The 19,916-nt window shown below is 40.8% G+C and overlaps 1 protein-coding gene across 2 annotated transcripts in view; it reads left to right on the top strand.

Annotated features, from left to right (window-relative positions):
• Nucleotides 1-10,585: 10,585 nt before the first annotated feature.
• Nucleotides 10,586-19,916, top strand: part of uhrf1.S (ubiquitin-like with PHD and ring finger domains 1 S homeolog) — a 151,492-nt gene continuing 142,161 nt past the window's right edge. Inside the window, exons 1-2 of one of the 2 annotated variants that reach the window (XM_018236363.2) lie at nt 10,586-10,739; nt 10,990-11,153. In XM_018236363.2, the coding sequence (XP_018091852.1) occupies nt 11,001-11,153 (153 nt within the window). In that variant the 5' untranslated portion in view covers nt 10,586-10,739; nt 10,990-11,000. 2 annotated transcript variants of the gene reach the window in all.

Below are 19,916 nucleotides of genomic sequence, written 5' to 3'. Positions count from 1 at the left end.
TCTACCCTGCAGCATCGTATTACCCACATACTTTTAGGTATCAAGAGAAATCACCCCAAATATGAAAGCCTAGGGTCCTCTGAACAGTTTGATGCCCAATATGTATAGGTGTACCCAAGCACGTGGCATATAGGGGCCCCAAAAGGAAGACCCCCATATGGTCTGTCATTTCAGATACTGCAAAATCAAGACATTTACATCGTTTTGGGGGGGGCAAAAGTAGAAAAGGGTAAATTCACCCCAGAAAACCATATATTTTCGGAAAGTACACATTCCCCCGAATCTAAATTGGGTATGCATGTCTTTGTACTACAAAGTACCAAGCTGCAAATCATTCCTAAATGTGGTGATTTCGGTGACATTTCCAAAAATCACCTCAAAATTTCTACCCTGCAGCATCGTATTACCCACATACTTTTAGGTATCAAGAGAAATCACCCCAAATATGAAAGCTTAGGGTCCTCTGAACAGTTTGATGCCCAATATGTATAGGTGTACCTAAGCATGTGGCATATAGGGGCCCCAAAAGAAGACCCCCATATGGTCTGTCATTTCAGATACTGCAAAATCAACACATTTATATTGTTTTGAGGGGGGCAAATGTAGAAAAAAGTAAGTTCACCCCAGAAAACCATATATTTTTGGAAAGTACACATTCCCACAAACCCAAATTGGGTATACATGTCCTTGTACTCCAAAGTACCAAGTCGCAAGTCTTTCCTAAATTTGGCGATAAAAGCAACGGTTTTTACATTTTTGAAAATCGCCTAAAAATATTGCAATTGGCCACATTTATCTCACCCAATTTCTTGCATACAATTGTAAAATAACATAAATATTGATGCCAAGGGATGACTGAACAGTTTGATGCCCAATATGCATAGATACACCAAGGCAGCTGGCATGTGCAGACCCCAAATAAAAATAGTGCATATGAGTTTTCTCCGCTGCCGATTCGCCTTCTGTGAACATAGACCATTGACTTCATATTATGTGCCTCAAGACCCTCCTTACAGCAAAGACCCCCCAAAACCATATGTTTTTGGAAAGTACACATTCTGACGAATCCAACAAAGATAAAGACGTCTTTCTACACCAAACTACCAAACTGCAAAGCTTTTCTAAACTTAGAGGTTTTTACAACATTTCTGAAAATTGCCTAAAAATGCTGCAGTTTGCCGCATTTTTCGCACACAATGTTTTACGTACAAAGAAAAATCACCCTAAATATGGACGTCAGAGGTCTGATGAATAGCTTGATGCCCAATATGCATAGATTTACCAAAGTATGTGGTGTGTACGGACCCCAAATGAAAAACATGCATATGAATTTTCATTATATTAGAGGGAAATAGTGGAAGCACTCAAGGCTAAATCAAAATATATTTAAATATAATGGAAGTGCTACTTACAATGCACTTCCCTGGGCCCCTGTCTCATAAGTAATTCAGTATAAATGCAAGTGCATGTTTACAAAACAGGGGTTTTTAGTTACCAAAGTTATGATCATAAAATTGAAAAGCCACCATACCACGTCAAGGTAAACCCCATATGGCGGTCCCTAACTTACTTATTAAAAAGAAATGTTTCTCTGCATAATAGCATTACCTGTGTTCAGTGTATGTTGAGCATTGGTTTCAATTTGAAGGCTGAATCCTCCCCCGCCAGTAAAGGCTTTTAAGAGAGAGTGATTGCCCAAACCAACGCCCACATTTAAAAGCGTAGGACCACCATTAGTTTTAAGGGGTGGGTATGGGGTGCTATTGAAAAACCACATGAAGCTAGGCCACAGCTTCAGGCCAATATACTATATTAGAGGGAAATAGTGGAAGCACTCAAGGCTAAATCAAAATATATTTAAATATAATGGAAGTGCTACTTACAATGCACTTCCCTGGGCCCCTGTCTCATAAGTAATTCAGTATAAATGCAAGTGCATGTTTACAAAACAGGGGTTTTTAGTTACCAAAGTTATGATCATAAAATTGAAAAGCCACCATACCACGTCAAGGTAAACCCCATATGGCGGTCCCTAACTTACTTATTAAAAAGAAATGTTTCTCTGCATAATAGCATTACCTGTGTTCAGTGTATGTTGAGCATTGGTTTCAATTTGAAGGCTGAATCCTCCCCCGCCAGTAAAGGCTTTTAAGAGAGAGTGATATGAATTTTCACACTAGCCAACTAAGCTGCTGAAAACAGTACCCCAACTTTGCGTTATGTGTTGTAAGACCCCCAAACTGTAAAAAGCCCCCAGAACAGCATACATTTTTGGAAAGTACATATTCTGACGGATCAAACAAAGTAAAATCTATCATTCTATACCAAAGCACCAAACAGCAAAACTATACTAAAGATACATAAGGAAAAATAATGCAGGGATAAAATTGCAATAAAACCACAAAAATTGTGTAAATCAATGAAATAACAAAATTACTGATCCAACAGCATAATTAGTGGCCAAAATTAATTACCCAATAGTCATGCTGCCAAAACAAATGGTTTTTAGGGGTAAAAAAAACACAAATTAGTAAAATGAAAAAGTAAAAAAAAAAAAATCCCTCTTTGTGAGTTTTTTGTGTATACATGTGTATACACTTCTAAAAGTGGTGTGACAGTGTGTATATAAGTGTGAAATAAGTGCAAATAAGTGTACATAACTTTCCAAAAAAAATTAAAAAAAAAAAAAAATCTTTACTAAAATGATTGTGTAACTGTGTACAGATCTATACAATGTAGTGTAGTGTGTATGTAGTGTTTGTGTAGTGTGTAATTTAGCAAAAAAAGTCCACTTACCATTGCTGGAGCAGGGGAGAGAGTCAATCCTCTTTCAGCAGCGTGTGTGCTGAGTCACTGCAGTCAGGAAGTGCGTGGGCGTCGCCAGAGCAGCAGAGAGCAGAAGGAAGACGGAGGAGCTGGTAAGTTGCTTCTTTTTGCGATTTTAGGTCGATCCTGCAACAATCCTGTTGCAGGACCGACATGACAGCCCCCCAGCCTTGTTGCCCAGGGGGCTGTCAGCACTGCTAAGTCTCTGCAGAGGCGGCTAAAGCCGCTGATGCAGAGTACAGCATGTTAAACTGCAAGAACGTACAATGTACGTGCTTGGCAGTTAAAGCCCTTGCCTGCCAGAACGTACAGCGTACGTGCTTGGCAGGCAAAGGGTTAATACATTCTTCCATAGATTCTGGAAGAGAGAGAGGATATGTCCTACCCATGGGAGGAGAGGAACCTGGAGTCCGATCGATTGCAATTATAGGATCTGTGTGGAGGCACGGTTTCGGCAAATTTTTTAGAAAAACCTCCCAAAAAGAAGAGTATACCGAACATTGCCCATCAAGAGAAGTAGTAAACAGTATACTGGGAAATTTTAGGCAAGAAGACCCACAGCCTGTACCCCAATGGAGTAATTCCCCAATTTGAGGGTTGTGTCCCGTAGCCAAGGAAGGCCTAGAATGTGAGCAATTAATAATATAAAAATAAATCTCCTCGGAATGGTTCCCTATAGTCATGATAAGTCTTTCTGAATGAGAGGACACCACCCCATTCCCCAAGGGACTACCATCAATACCCAGTCAAGAAATGCACTGTATGCGACCCTGATCCCAATTTAAAATGACCGGAATTAACAATGGAGAAGAAAGCTGTTGGGGAGTAGAAATGGCATAACCCAAACAGGACTTCCCAGACCTGCTTATGTTCTGCCATTTTTCTGCCTCTTAGGACAAGAGTTGCGAAAGTGCCCCTTATCCCCACAATAAAGGCATAAGCCATTTACCCCCCTACGACCCTTTTCCTCTAGGGAAAAGCGAGTTGAACCCAATTGCATGGGTTCCTTGAGGGGCCTTTGAATTGGGAAAGGCTCCCAAGAAGGACTCTTCCTGACATCTCTCCCCATGTGGGACATTCACTAAGATTCGTTGTTGCGCCACCATCCGTTTCGCCACGCTTTGCCGCGCTTCGCCGCACTTCACTAGGCGTATTTTCGCCAACGATACGCAAATTCACTAAAATCCGAAGTTACGCTCAGGGGAATCGTAAGGTTGCGAAGTTGCGCTAGCGTTAATTCGCCAAGCAAAGCAAAGTTACGCTAGCGATGGTTAATTTGCATACAGCGCCAAATTCAAGTTACAATGAAGGTATGTAGCAGCACTACACAAGCCTGGGAAACCTTCAAAACAGCAAATTTTTCTTTGCCCTACACATGTGCCCACTGTATAGTTAAGGTGCCATGAGTTAGGAAATGTAGGGGGGAAGGAGGGTAGCCCCAAAAATTTTTTCTATCTTTTCAGCCTACCACACATAAAAAACGCCAGCGTTTTTTGGGACTTAGAAATTTTTTTAACTTTTTTTGAAACAATCCCTATCTACTCTATTGCACTTCGCCATGAAGGAAGTCTGGCATAAAAGGTAGCGTTAAGAATAATTTGCGCGTCAGTGAATTTGCGTAGTTACGTCCGTTGCGCAAAGTCGCCAGGCGTAAGGGTGCGAAGTAACACTAGTGAATTTATGCCAGCGTCCGTTAGTGAATCAGCAAATTAACGAAAATGCGCTATGCTGGCGCATTCACGTAGCGTTAGGCGCTTCGTCGTTTAGTGAATTTGCCCCTATGTCTCCTGTCTCTCTGGATAACCAGGTGCATGAGGGAGTCAAGAGAAGGTAGCAGGGGAAAATTAACAAGACTGCCCTTGATAGCCATGGCCAAACCGTGAACTGACTCCTTAAAGCTTTATCATTCCAGCCCGTCTCCACTGCCCAACAGCAGAAATCTGTACAATAATTCTCAACCCGCTCTTACCTTGCCTGTGATTACGTATAGCTGAGGTGGAGCAGACGGGTTCGTAAATAATAACCATTGCCTTAAAGAAGGTATCCAAAGAGAGATGGGCTAGATCAGAACGCCCAGAGCTGGGGATGACTTTGCAATACCGTTATAACAAAATTAACCCTTGACTCCTCTGTAGGGAAGGAGTAGGGCAGGAAGCTGAAGTGAAGCTTACAAGCCTCCCAAAAAGCAAAAAACCTGCTTCGGTCTCTGCTGAATCTTTCGGCTAACGGAAGTTTAATAATAATAATAATAATAATAATAATAATAGCGTTAATGGACAATGCAGTTGATGGTGCTGGTGCAGGCATGGGAGCTGCTGGGAGTTGTCCAATCTTGAAGAGAGTCTTTGCAGACATTGGACAATCTGGTCCTGTTTGGACTCTTGTTCCCCAAGGCTCTGAAGTAGATATGACAGAATCACTTGAGTAGTAGTAGTAGAGGAAGGGTTGCCACCTTTTTTATTTTGAACTGCAAAGTTCAGTTTTTCTAGGGCCTGTTTGGGTCTGTTCGGTATATCTACACTTAAAGGGGACATATAACATCTGTTTTTACTTTTGGCCATCTTGGAGTCAGGAAGGAATTTTTTGGGCAGGACTTTGAGCTTATCTGTGGTGTGGAGAGGTTCTGCAAGCCTTTGAGAGCTGCTGCGTACAAGGAATGTTCAGCTCTGAAGCCTTTAAGCAGATGCTTCGATGATAAACAGACGGCTGCAGTTTTTACCCTACAGGTAGAGAAGCACTGAGCCGAACATTCCTTGTAAGTGTCAGGGCCCACCAGCTCTGCTTAAGATTTTGCAGACCTAGGAGGAAGCAGCAGGCACCAAACACAGTTCACAAACTTCACGGTATCCAAGGGGTTAAGAAGTAGCGAAGTCAAATCCAGGCAGAGGTCAGTTCAGGCAGCAAGGTTCTTAATCGATATAACAGGCCAAGGGCAAGATCAGGAAACAAGGTCATAATCAATAATAACACACCCAGGAACACACTAAGCTGAACCTACAATCGGGCAAGGTTTGTAAGGCTCTGGTGTCTTTTAAAGGCTGATTGTCATGCCAAAACCAGAGTGATGACGTCACGCATCACGCACTGACGTTGCGCGTTGATGCTGCATGTTTTCATGCGCAGACGCTGCACACGTTTTGACGTATTGGTGTGAGAACGCCCTGGCATGCCACGTGTGACGCCTGTGAGCTCCCATCTTGCTGGTGGTGCTGAAGAAGCTAGGAGCACTGACGGGTGCTCCTTATAGTAAGCAGCATAGTGGCAGCTGTCAGAAGATACAAACGGTTGTCAGGGTAAAGCATGCTCTTAGGGGGAAGAACGAGTGGTGTGCAAGCAATGCCTTGCATAACGAGTGCGTAGAAATTAGAAACAAGGGTGTGCAGTACAAAGATGTAATTACCTGCTTTAGATTCGTCAAAATGTGTACTTTCGGAAAATATATGGTTTTCTGTGTTTTTACCCCACAAAAAAATGCAGTAAATGTGTTGATTTGTCAGTAGCTGAATTAAAGTCCTGGACAATTTGGATGTGCTAACTTCATATTGGGGTTTCTAAATGCCAGATACTTTGGCAACCATATTCAGGTGGCTTTTTCTTGGTATAGCCTGCATAGTATGGGCTATGCGGAGCAGCAAAATCAAACCTTTGAAGGGATTTTTCAGAATTTTGATATATTTTTATAAAAACAGCTATGTTCAGACAAGCTTTGATGTTTGGTAGTTAGGAGTAGAGAGACATAGTTACCCATTTTGGAATCAGCAGAATGTGTACTTTTCAAAATTAAATGGTTTTCTAGGGTAAACCTGTTTCAGGATTTTTTGGCCTTGGAATCTAAAGTATGCCGTTTTCTGCCTTAGTGCTTTCAAAATTTGGTAATATACTGCCAGGAGTTTTTGCTGTACAGAAGTCCTAAATCTCCCTAAATCTATACATATCTGGTATTGCCATGTTCGAGAGACATGATGCTTTCCAAATCAGTTAGATTTTCATGTGTAAAATTAAATATTTTTCTGGTATAAATTCATATATTGTGAAAAGTAGGAATTTTTCTTTTTTTTTGGTATTTAGTGCTATAAATCTTTTTGCAGAGGTGGAAATACAAGAAAACTCAGGCAGATTTAGAAAGCTCAGTTTCTCCCTAAAAAAACCCAATGTATAGTTTTCCTAGGTAAACTATAGGTTTCCCCTCAGAAAATGCCCCTAAAGTGAGAGAGCATAAAAATTTTCAAAAACGTCTAGAATTTGCGTGACCAAAATTTTAAATTCTGCTGGTACTTAAAGGGTTAATGAAACTCAGGGATTCTGTTTAGCAGGGACAAAGATAACAAATGTATAAACTAAATGTATCAATTTAAATAGTTAAAGATTTGGCGACCCCCCCTCCCAGAGCTGCTTTAGAAGGTGAAAATGGAACCTTACACTTCAATATTAGAAAAATGGCCACAAATAGAAAGTAGAAAGTAATTGGAAAAGTTCTTTATTTCTGATGAACAATCTGAAACCAACTGAATTGAAAAAAAGTGTTTGAAGGTGAACAGCCACTTTAAAGCTTTCGAAATCTGCTGTAATTTGTGTGCCATTCCATTTCTGTAAGATTTAGACTAAAAAAATTAAGAACAAAATGTATTAAAATGCAGCTTGAGGAATCGAAATCCCAAGACCAAAACTTCCACACACACTGTAGGTTCGCCACATGAAATCAGTGAGTTTTTTTCCAAAGTGCACGTTCTGACTAATCCAGAAAAGGGTAAATATGTCTTTCTACTCCAAACTACCCAACTGCAAAGCTATGCTAAAACCAGAGGCTTTTTTAATGACATTTTTAAACATTTCACTGTGCGGCATCTCTCCCACAATTCTGAATATACAAAGGCAGAGAGGCGGGCCCAATGATGTTGGTGGAGTTATGGTGCCACGGCGGGGTTATTGCATCACTTAGTGGCTGTCCAGTTTTCTTAAAGCTGATACCGTAGCAACCCTATTTCTATCTATATTCTGCTTGATGAGTAAGCCCAGGGCTGGATTTCCCCAAGCCTTGACCGAGGCTGCGTGGCCCTAGCACCCTCCTGTCTTCTCGTGTGCATATCCCCACCACGCGAGCGAGCACACATGCAAGCACCAGAGCATTGGGGAGCTTTGCGTCCCCAATGCTGCTTAGGATGCAACTGGGCGGCATGCTACCCCTAAAATTTTGCCGCCCTAGGCTCAGGCATTTGTGGCCTTGCCACAAATCCAGGGTTGAGTAAGCCCAATCTTTAATTACAAGTATGAGATCTGTTATACTGAAATTTTATTTTTGATGTGCTTTTTTGTTTCTGTAATAATCTGAAATGAACTGCACTTGACAATAACTAAACCACGATGAGGTAAATTTTTATTTATTGGCCAGATTATTGTTTGGGTTTCAGAAGGCAGAAAACCGAAACAGAAAGTTGAGACCCAAACAGGCCGTAGAAAAACCGAACTATTTGTGTCAAAATAAAACAGATTGCTTATGATGGTACTCGATGCCTGTATCATATGTGTTATTGACCTGTCTATACTTTCTCAGTATGTACATTTTGACTCTTGCTGTTTCACAATAAACTTGCAAGTTACAAAAAAATAAATAAAACAGATTGCAACTGTCAACGTCTGGATGGCACCAACTTGTCCAGGCCATCACTACACTATGACATACATCCTTACCAAGCATGTGCCTCTTCTGCCTACCCCTAATTCTGGTCCTGCCTTATACATTTTGAAAACCCATCTGAGTTTTTCCTATACCAGTTAATTGCACTCCCTTACCTCTCTTCCAATACCTTTTCCATGATCAGAGGTTATATAATGTCTGGTCAATCCTTTGTTCTGCCTACCCCTAATTCTGGCCCTGCCTTATACATTTTGAAAACCCATCTGAGTTTTTCCTATACCAGTTAATTTCACTCCCTTACCTCTCTTCCAATACCTTTCCATGATCAGAGGGTATATAATGTCTGGTCAATCCTTTGTTCTGTCTTCTGTCTCTCTTAATACGTAGATCGTGCATGTTTATTGTATAAATAATAAACTTGGTTAACCTTTTTTCTCACCGTAGTGGTCTAGTGGGGGGGACAGCAGGGACGCCTCCCACCCCCTCGGCAGGGACACCCGCCGCGTCAATCCTCATTGCCGCAGGCATCGGTTCCTTAGGGCGCACCTCTTCTCAATTTAAAGGCGTGAAGTTTGAAAGTATTTAAAGAAGAAGGAAAGGTACCGAAGCAGTTTATTGTCAATAGATTAGCCACAATACTGCAAGCTATAACACTATTTATTCTGTAGAATGATTTAGAGTAAACAGCTCTAGAAACTCTCTGTTTGTTTAGGATAGCAGCTGCCATATTCACTTGCTGTGACATCACTTCCTGCCTGAGTCTCTCCCTGCTCACTCATAGCTCTGGGCTCAGATTACAGCATAGAGGGGAGGAGGGAGGTGGAGATAAGCAAACGGAGCATGCTCGAGCCCAAGCCCTGGAGGTTAAAGATGAAAACAGGAAGTCTGATACAGAAGCCCATGTGTAAAGGAAGGGAAGAAATGCTGTGTTTCTTTTGACAGAGATTTCAGAGCAGCATTACTTTGAGGGTTTACTGGTGTATTTATATAGACCTTTCTGATAAAGCTTACTTAATTTTAGCCTTTCCTTCTCCTTTAAAGGGCCATTATACAGTTTCTCGCTGCCCGTTATAGGTTTATCCTGTGGTGTTTTGAGCTTATTCTGATCCTGATTCCCTGTTGTGACCCCTGCCTGGCTTTTGACAATTCTTCTTTCTGTATCCTGACCCCTGCCTGATATACGACTTCGATTCTACCTCATCCCTCTGATTGACTTCCTGGTTTGACCTTTGCCTGCCTGACTTCGTTTGTACTCTGCCTGCCCCGACCCGGCCTCATCTGACTACGATTCTGTCTTACGCCTTGTACCGCAACCTTCTGCCCAAAGACTTTGCTTTCCAGTTGTGCCCCTCTGCTTGTCCAGAGCCCCTTGCCTTGCACCTCTCGTTATAAGACCTGGCAGCATCTGAGTAGCTGAGGGCTCCTCCCGAGGCCAAAGGCGGCTGCTACAGGCAGAAGCACGAGCCGAGACCAGGGTGCTTGACATCGGTTCTGGATTTTGGAAACCAACCGTGACACTTTTCACCTCAAGTGATCTCTGGTCTTTCATTTTACCCAACATAAAACAAAACACCCATTTGTAACATGGATGTTGCACCAGACCGTGTAAAAATCCACACTCAAAATTCCGATGGAAACAATAACCGAACGCTGGTGCCAGTAAAATCCTAATTCACTGGGGCTACCAATATTTTGGACACTATACAAATAGAAAAGCCTTGTCCTTTTATTGTAATTTGCTATATATTATTTGCACCAAAGTGCACGTCCGTTTTTGGTTTTAGAAGTGAGAACTTCATTATTAGCTCACCATCTGAAGAGCTGAAAACCATGCCTCGCATTTCCAACCCAACAAAAGCAGTACAAAAATGCTGGACACAAAAGAACGTTGTCTAATGCAACGTCACGTTATTAAAACGGCATCCGCATTGCATTTGAAATAAATATCATGTTCTTGATGATCTTTCTGAAAATGTATAAGATACTTAGAAATCCTTTAATGGTGCGCTTCAACACAGCATTGCTCTATAACATTTTAAAACGACGAGAAACTGTATTGACAAAATTTAAATAAGCATGCGTCACTAATCTCCACCTACCGGATTTGAGCGCCAATCTCTTCCAATTAGGAGGCGGCAGCTCAGAGTGAGATTCCCGCCACTCTACAAACCCCGCCAACTGAGCTGGAAAAGACTGAAAGAAGTAGACGGACATAGAAGATCGAGCTCCAGTTTGAGTCATTGTTCCTGCAGTAGTACGTTGGAAGTAACTGAAAGTGGCAAGTATTACGTTATGATATTTACACAGAGGGATTTAAAACGTATCTAATGCACAAATAACTGGCCACATAGAAGCGAGAAAAAATAATGGTAGTCATCCAGGAGAAGGGGTGGACTGTACTTAGTTGCCAGTAAATTTCTCTGTGTGCGGGAACTTTGTTGGGTTTAACGAGTTAGCATATTTTTTTTTTTTGCCGAACCTGCATGAATGTGCACATTTCTAAACAAATATCCTTTGTTTCATGGTAGTTCTACCAACTATGTGGATACAGGTGCGTACAATGGATGGCCGAGACACCCGTCGTATTGATTCTCTGTCAAAACTTACTAAAGTGGATGATCTGAGAGACAGGATTCAGCAGTTATTTGGGGTGGCACTAGAGAGTCAGCGTCTATTCTACAGAGGAAAACAGGTAATCAAGAGACATCAGTGAAGTTTATATATTATTGCCTACAGACTATTTCAAGGTGTAACGTCTTACATATTCGGCTTGTACAATTTGACACCACGTGGGGAAACCTTGTACACTTTTGTCAGTGCCTATTTATCAGGCTGTGAGTGGAGTGAATCTTTACAGGTATATTGCTTAAAGCAACTAATTAAACCGGGATGGCACTACAGAGGAAGCAGACCCTGCGGTTGCAGGGGTGCCCAAGAGGTATTGGATCCCCTAAGGCCCCACTTCATATATCCTTTCAATAAATCCTGGTAAAACAGGTCAATCTGTAGACATTTTTGGAGCCAGAAAAATCTTGTTACGCAGCTGCAATTAGATCTTTATTTTCTTACTGCTGAAATTGTTGTTTGCCCTGAGCAACATAACCTGTAATGCTTCTCTTTGCTGTTTACACAGCATGATAAATAATGAATGAATTGGCTGGGCAGGACCATATTGAAATTCTTAATTGGCCATCTTAATGGCTAAATTCAAAAGTTGATTTTAATCTTTTTATATTTGAAACTTTTCTTTACATGTTCATAGTAACTAAACTTAAAATGTATTTTGTATCTGATCCAGCTGTCCCCTTCTCCACATGGCTACACAACAACTTATTTATGTAAAGTGTTTCAGAAACAAATATGCAATATTTACCAGTGCTGGTAAAATAACTATTTTAATATAAAACATCATTGCTTTGGCACTTCTTTTCCTTGAAAGAGAATGTCATGACAGTCATGAGCATTTCACAAGTTCACGGTGTTGGTGGTCATTTTTTTGCTTGTATACTTCATTACCGTACACAGAGGCATGTTCCAAAGGCAAAGTGCAGCCCCTATGAAGATATATGTATTTATGTATATATGTATAAAGGTCTATGTGGATCAGCAAATCAGAAAAGGTTTTGGTGGTCCCTCGCTCCAAACAGTTACATAGTTAAATTGGGTTGAAAAAAGACAGTCCATCAAGTTCAACCCCTCCAAATGAAAACCCAGCATCCATACATACACCCCTCCCTACTTTTAATCAAATTCTATCTACCCATACCTATACTAACTATAGAGCTTAGTATCACAATAGCCTTTGATATTATGTCTGTCCAAAAAATCATCCAAGCCATTCTTAAAGGCATTAACTGAATCAGCCATCACAACATCACCCGGCAGTGCATTCCACAACCTCACTGTCCTGACTGAAGAACCCACTACGTTGCTTCAAATGAAAGCTGGTACGGTGATCCACTTTATGGGTAAAAAGGTCCCCTGCTATTTGTGTATAATGTCCTCTAATGTACTTGTAAAGTGTAATGTCCCCTCACAAGCGCCTTTTTTTTTTTCAGAGAAAACTCCAACCTTGACAGTCTACCCTCATAATTTAAGTCTTCCGTCCCTCTAACCAATTTAGTTGCACGTCTCTGCACTCTCTCCAGCTCATTTATATCCCTCTTAAGGACTGGAGTCCAAAACCGCACTGCATGCTCCAGATGAGGCCTTACCAGGGACCTATAAAGAGGCATAATTATGTTTTCATCCCTTGAGTTAATGCCCTTTTTTATGCAAGACAGAAATTTATTTGCTTTAGTAGCCACAGAATGAGACTGTCCAGAATTAGACAACGTGTTATCTACAAAGACCCATAGATCCTTCTCATTTAAGGAAACTCCCAACACACTGCCATTTAGTGTATAACTTGCATTTATAATATTTTTGCCAGCATAACCTTGCATTTATCAACATTGAACCTTGTTTTCCAGTTTGCTGCCTAGTTTTCCAGTTTAGACAAATCACTCTGCAAAGTGGCAGCATCCTGCATGGAACCTATAGTTCTGCACAATTTAGTATCATCTGCAAAAATAGAAACAGTACTTTCAATGCCCACCTCCAGGTCATTAATAAAAGTTGAAAAGCAAGGGACCTAGTACAGAGCCTTGCGGTACTCCACTAACACTGGTCTAATTAGAAAATGTTCTATTTACCACCACTCTTTGTAGTCTATGTTTTAGCCAGTTATCTATCCAGGTCCAAATACTATATTCCAGGCCAACATTCCTTAATTTAACCAGTAACCTTTTGTGTGGCACTGTATCAAATGCTTTAGCAAAGTCTAAGTAAATCACATCCACTGCCATCCCAGAATCGAGGTCTCTACTTACATTCTCATAAAAAGAAATTAAGTTAGTCTGGCAAGATCTATTACGCATTAAACCATGCTGGCACAAACTAGTATTATGATTTGCTATGAAGTCCAGTATCTTATCCTTTATTAACCCTTCGAAAAGCTTTCCTACCACTGACGTCAGACTAACTGGCCTATAGTTTTGAGGCTGAGAACGGGATCCTTTTTTGAATAGAGGCAACACATTAGCAATTCGCCAGTCTCGTGGCACTATGCCAGATCTCAATGAATCCTGAAAAATGAAGTAAAGAGGTTTGGCAATCACAGAGCTAAGCTCGCTAATTACCCTGGGATGAATACCATCTGGCCCTGGACCTTTGTTAATCTTAACATGTTCTAGTCTCTTTTGAATTTCTTCATGTGTGAAGTTAGAACACTATTTTTATTCTGCAGAATGCTTTACCATACCTGCGTAAACAGCTATAGACACTGTCTTTTTGTTTAGGATAGAAGCTGCCATTTAAGCTTGGTTTGACATTACTTCCTGCCTGAGTCTCTCCCTGCTTTGAGCTCAGATTACAGCAGGGATGGAGGGAGGGGGAGAGGAACAAACTGAGCATGCTCAAGCCCTGCCCTGGAGGTTTATGCTGAAAACAGGAAGTCTGATACAGAAGCCCATGTGTACACAATAAAAGGAAAAAATGCTGTTTCTTTTGACAGGACTCAGAACAGCTTTATTTTGAGGGTTTACTGGTATATTTATATAGACCTTTCTGCCTTTCTGATAAAGCTTAAGGGATACGATACTGTCATGGGAAAAAATGAGTGTTAAAATGAATCCGTTAATAGTGCTGATCCAGCAGAATTCTGCACTGAAATCCATTTCTCAAAAGAGCAAACAGATTTTTTTTTATATTCAATTTTGAAATCTGACATGGATCTAGACATATTGCCAATTTCCCAGCTGCCCCAAGTCATGTGACTTGTGCTCTGATAAACTTCAATCACTCTTTACTGCTGTACTGCAAGTTGGAGTGATATCACCCCCTCCCTTCCCCCCCCCAGCAGCCAAACAAAAGAACAATGGGAAGGTAAGCAGATAGCAGCTCCCTAACACAAGATAACTGCCTGGTAGATATAAGAACAGCACTCAATAGTAAAAACCCATGTCCCACTGAGACACATTCAGTTACATTGAGAAGGACAAACAGCAGCCTGCCAGAAAGCATTACTCTCCTAAAGTGCAGGCACAAGTCACATGAACAGGGGCAGCTGGGAGATTGACAAAATGTCTAGCCCCATGTCAGATTTCAAAATTGAATATAAAAAAATCTGTTTGCTCTTTTGAGATGTATTTCAGTGCAGAATTCTGCTGGAGCAGCACTATTAACTGATTCATTTTGATATAATTTTTTTCCCATGACAGTATCCCTTTACTTACTTTTAACCTTTACTTCTCCTATAACCCTTACTGTCAGGCCCGGACTGGCAACCTGTGAACTCGGGCAATTGCCCGTGTGGCCGCTCTATTTCTTGTTCAAGTGGGCCGCTCTTGAACAGAGAGATAAGTTGTGTGTTTCCCCCTCCGTCGCCTTGAATGAAGGCAAGAGTAAAAAAACGGCAGACCAATAGGGCAGCCCGGGATAGTTAAATGCGGCCCAGCTTGAAACGCTCAGTTGCCTGTATAGTTAGGAGAGAGAGAGACTCTGCTGCTCTGCTCTGTGACAGCACGCCCCCCTCCCCCTGGACTATGTGCTTGGCTGGACTGTGTGCTTGAATAGGAGACGTCACAGCTCGTCATGTGACTCGTCGCCTCTCTGCATTGTAATCCGTCGGCATGTGAGCTCCTGGGAAGAGGTACTGCTCAGTAGGGGAGGTTAAAGCTATAGACATGGGAAGGGAGCCTGGGAGAGGGATCACTGACTTTATTGACTTTATTGTGCTGCACAGGTACTAGCCACAATCTGATACAATTTGACTGTTGAGGGGGGGGTTTGGGGGGGGTTCTAGTTCAACAAGTGCTTTGTTTTTCAGTTTAACTGTTTATTGCTAAGAATGTTTCGTGCTGCGCAGGTACCAGCCACAATCTGGACTGTTGAGGGGGGGGGGGTTCGGGATTTCTAGTTCAACGAGTGCTTTGTTTTTTGGTTTAAAGGAGAAGGAAAGCTACGGAGGCATTTTATTGCCAATAGATTAGCTGCAATAGTGCAAGCTAGAATGCTATATTTATTCTGTAGAATGTTTTACTATACCTGAGTAAAAAGCTCTAGAAAGTCTCTGTTTGTTTAGGATAGGAGCTGCAGTATTAACATGGTGTGACATCACTTCCTGCCTGAGTCTCTCCCTGCTCTGGGCTCAGATTACAGTAGAGAAGGGAGGGGTGGGTGGAAGAGGAGCAAACTGAGCATGCTCTTGCCCAGGGCAATGAGGTTAAGCTGAAGGCAGGAAGTCTGATAAAGAAGCCCATGTGTACACAATAGAAGGTAAGAAATGCAGTGTTTCTTTTGAAAGGGGACTCAGAGCAACATTACTTTGGGGGTTTACTGGTATATTTAGATGGACCTTTCTGTTAAGGCTTACTTAGTTTTAACCTTTCCTTCTCCTTTAATTATTAAACCGAAAAAGAGAGCACTCGTTGAACTAGAACTCACCAAGTTCCCCCCCCCCCCAACAGTCCAGATTGTGGCTGGTACCTGCGCACGAAACATTCTTAGCAATAAACAGTTAAACTGAAAAACAAAGCACTTGTTGAACTAGAACTCCTCAAACCCCCCCTCAACAGTCCAGATTGTATCACTTGCATATCACGTATCACTTGCATATTATAAGAAGTAATATACCCCATACTATAATGGTGAACTATTGAATCCTTGTAATTTTTAAATAAAATGTTCAAGGCTTATAATAAATGGGAAATCAACAAAGTGGTTAATATAGACACACTAGATTTATGTGGTGCCATTAAATATTTTACTGTACTATAATGTAATAATAATTAATTACGGTAATATTTGACATTAATTAGTTAAGCGGGAAAGGCAGCCCTTTATGCACATCACCTATAACCATTTTTGCAGTTTTACCCCAATATACTGTATGTGTGGATGAGTACAAAACAGTGTCTTTACATGTGGGCTGCTTTGATTATTTTGCCTGGGCTGCTTTTTACTCCCAGTCCGGCCCTGCTTACTGTTATATGTAAAGTGAAACTTAGATTGCTGCAATTTCATTAGGAAACTGGAAGCATTTTATGGTATTCCCTTGAGTGTTTTTACAAACTTTATCACGTATTTTCCTTTAACAGTTACTGGTATTTGTTACACTTTTGTTTCACTTGATTTGTTACTTTTAAACATTCCATTCCTTTACAGTTTGTTACTTATGTTTATTAAAATTGCTCTTTTTGTTTATTGCATTTAAGTGAACCATCTATTAAAGCTTCCTCATTCTATATTAAACCTGCAACTTTTATTTATTTTTTATAATTTTAATCCTCAACCTTTTCAGGTTAAAACATATTTAGTTTGACACCATTTCTTTACCATTATTTCCTATATTTCAGTTCCTCTTGCTAGGCTTAATATAGATAGTAATATGATTATTGTAATAAGTAGACTTATTTTTTTTCATTACCTATTCCCCTTTAAAGGTATTAGTTACTAGATAAAACAGTTTACGTCCCATCTCACATTTAATCCCTTCGGCTCTCTTGTTTGTAAATTGAAGATCCATTTACAACCGTTTGTAACCGCCCCTTCATTCTATCACCTCCCCTGCTTGATTTTTCTATATTCTCTATTCCTTGTATGCTCAGGAAGGTGAGATCTCCCCCATCGCACTCCACAAAATGTTGACACTGTAGTTGCCTTGCTTTTTGAGGTAATTTGGTAAATATGCTCTTGCATCCTATTTTTTAATGGGCGCGCCGTACATCCTACATACTGCACTTCACATATTGTGCATGTCAGTAAGTATACTACAAATTTTGTGTTGCAGTTGATGAAAGTATTTAGATATACTTTTTTTGTTATGGTACTTTTAAATGTTTTAGTTGTACATTTTTTTTTTTTGATCTTACGCTACGTCTGAGAAGTTGCTGGAGTGCGTGCCTATGGTGGAGTTGTCGAGTGATATACATATACACACACTTTATTTTGCTGTAGTCAATGACAGGTCGACTTGGCCTTGTGTTTTGCATCATTGTCATGTTGGAATGTCCAAATATGTCCCATGCGCAGCTTCCGTGCTGATGTGCAAATTTTCCTCCAGTATTTTTTGATAACTTACTACATCCTTTTTGCCATCAATTCTGACCAAATTTCCTGTGCCTTTGTAGCTTATACATCCCCAAAACATCAGCGATCCACCACCATGTTTCACATTAGAAATGGTGTACCTTTCATCATAGGCCTTGTTGGCTCTTCTCCAAACGTAGTGTTTATGGTTGTGGCCAAAAAGTAAAATTTTAGTATCACTTGTAGGTTTGAGGCTTGTCTCTGTGCTGCTTGGCATATTGTAAGCTGGATACTTTGTGGCATTTGTGTAGTAATGGCTTTCTTCTGGCAACTCGTATTTCACCTGAAGTTGTTTGTTTCCTTGTATCCCAAACAATTTTTCTGGCAGTTGTGGCTAAAATTTTTGTCTCCCTGACCGTGATTTGGTTTCAACAGAACCCCTTATTTTCCACTTAATTACAGTTTGAACACTGCATTCTCAATTCCTTTGATATTTTCTTATCCCTTTCCTGTTTTATAGCGTTCAACTACCTTTTCCTGCAGATCCTTTAACAATTCTTTTGCTTGACTTAGAATGCAAAAAACATCTGTGCATGCAGCACTGGATGAAAGATGCAAGGGTCTGTCAGGGGTCCAGAAAGTCCTTGCCCTTTTATACACACCCACTAATTACACGCAAACTGATCACATGTAAAGATGGTTAACTTTAATAGCCATTCTAACCCTGTTGTGTGCATGTTATCAGGCCAAATCACCAGAGTATGTAAACTTTTTTGATCAGGGTCATTTGGGTAGTTTGTGTAGTGATTATGATTTAAAAAGAGTAATCACAGTTGTTTGACAAAAAATGGCTTTAGCCAACCACGAACCATGAGTGAAAGACAAGTTTTTGTGTTATCATTCATATTCTCTGAAAAATGGTTAAGAAATCATAATCTCTCGGGTTATGTAAATTTATGAGCATAACTGTATATAAACTTGATGGTGCTTTTTTCAACCTACCTGACTGTTATGTAGAGTGAAAGCAGCAGGGGTGGAGGGGGTTAAATGAATAGAGCAGAGAGCGAGTGAAAGGAGCCGTGGAGGAGGGGATTTGAGCAGAATGTGACAGAAACGAGGGGGGGGACTAACAGGGAGAGAGGAGCAGTGGAGGGAGTAAAAAGAATAAAGCAGAACGTGACAAGAAATAGCAGTGGAGGGGGGGAAGGAGCAGAACTGAGAGTGAAAGAAACCATCCGGTGAGGGGTAGAGAGTAAAACACATCAGAGAGTGACAAACAGTAGTGGAGGGAAGGGGGAACGAACCGTGAAACAGCAGGGTCTTAAAATGAATAGAGAAGGGAAGCCAGCAGTAAAGGTGATCCAATTGGTTGAACGAATACACACTGAATGCAGCTCTATTACACAGACAGGAGCCAGCTGCTCCAGAGCTACATGCTAGATTCCAAGACAGGAAACTTACCAAAGGGGCCCCGCTGAACAAGGTTTTGAGGCTAATCTGGACATAGTTAGGCCCATAAATCTTTGGACAGACAACTTTTCTAACTTTGGTTCTGTACATTACCACAATGAATTTTAAATAAAACAACTCGGATGCAATTGAACTGCAGACTTTTAGCTTTAATTCAGCGGGTTGAACAAAGATTGCATAAAAATGTGAGTAACTAAAGCTTTTTCTTTTACATAATCGCTTTATTTCAGGGGCTCAAAAGCAGTTGGACAATTGATTCTAAGGCTATTTCATGGGCAGGTGTGGGCAAGTCCTTTGAGGGGGGTGCTTGTATGTGGAAGATTTTGCTGTGAACAGACAAATGAGCTCTCCATGTAGGTGAAACAAGCAATCTTTAAGCTGCAAAAATAGAAAAAAACCCATCCGAAAAATTGCTACAAGAGAGAAAAATCACAGGTGAACTCGGCAATGCAAAAAGACCCTGGATGTCCACAGAAGAGACAACAGTAGTGAACGATCGCAGAATCATTTCCATGGTAAAGAGAAACCACTTCACAACAGCCAATCAAGTGAACAACACTCTCCAGGAGATAGGTGTATCAATATCCAAGTCCTCCATAAAGAGAAGACTGCATGAAAGTAAATAGAGGGTATACTGCAAGGTGCAAGCCACTCAAAAGCCTCTAGAATAGGCTAGATTGGACTTTGCTAAAAAAAAAAAAAAAAAAAAAAAATTCTAAAAAAGCCAACACAGTTCTGGAAAAAATTCTTTGGACAGATGAAACTGAGATCAACCTCTACCAGAATGATGGCAAGAAAAAAGTATAGAGAAGGCAATCCAAAGCATACAACATCTATAAAACATGGCGGTGGCCTTGTGATGGGTTGCCCGTGCATGGCTGCCAGTGGCATAGGGACACTAGTGTTTATCCATGAT

This window comes from Xenopus laevis, chromosome 1S (genome assembly GCF_017654675.1).
Source record: "Xenopus laevis strain J_2021 chromosome 1S, Xenopus_laevis_v10.1, whole genome shotgun sequence".
Taxonomy (NCBI): Eukaryota; Metazoa; Chordata; class Amphibia; order Anura; family Pipidae; genus Xenopus; species Xenopus laevis.
Note: the sequence above shows the minus strand (reverse complement) of the source record. Positions and strands in the feature narration are given on the sequence as shown.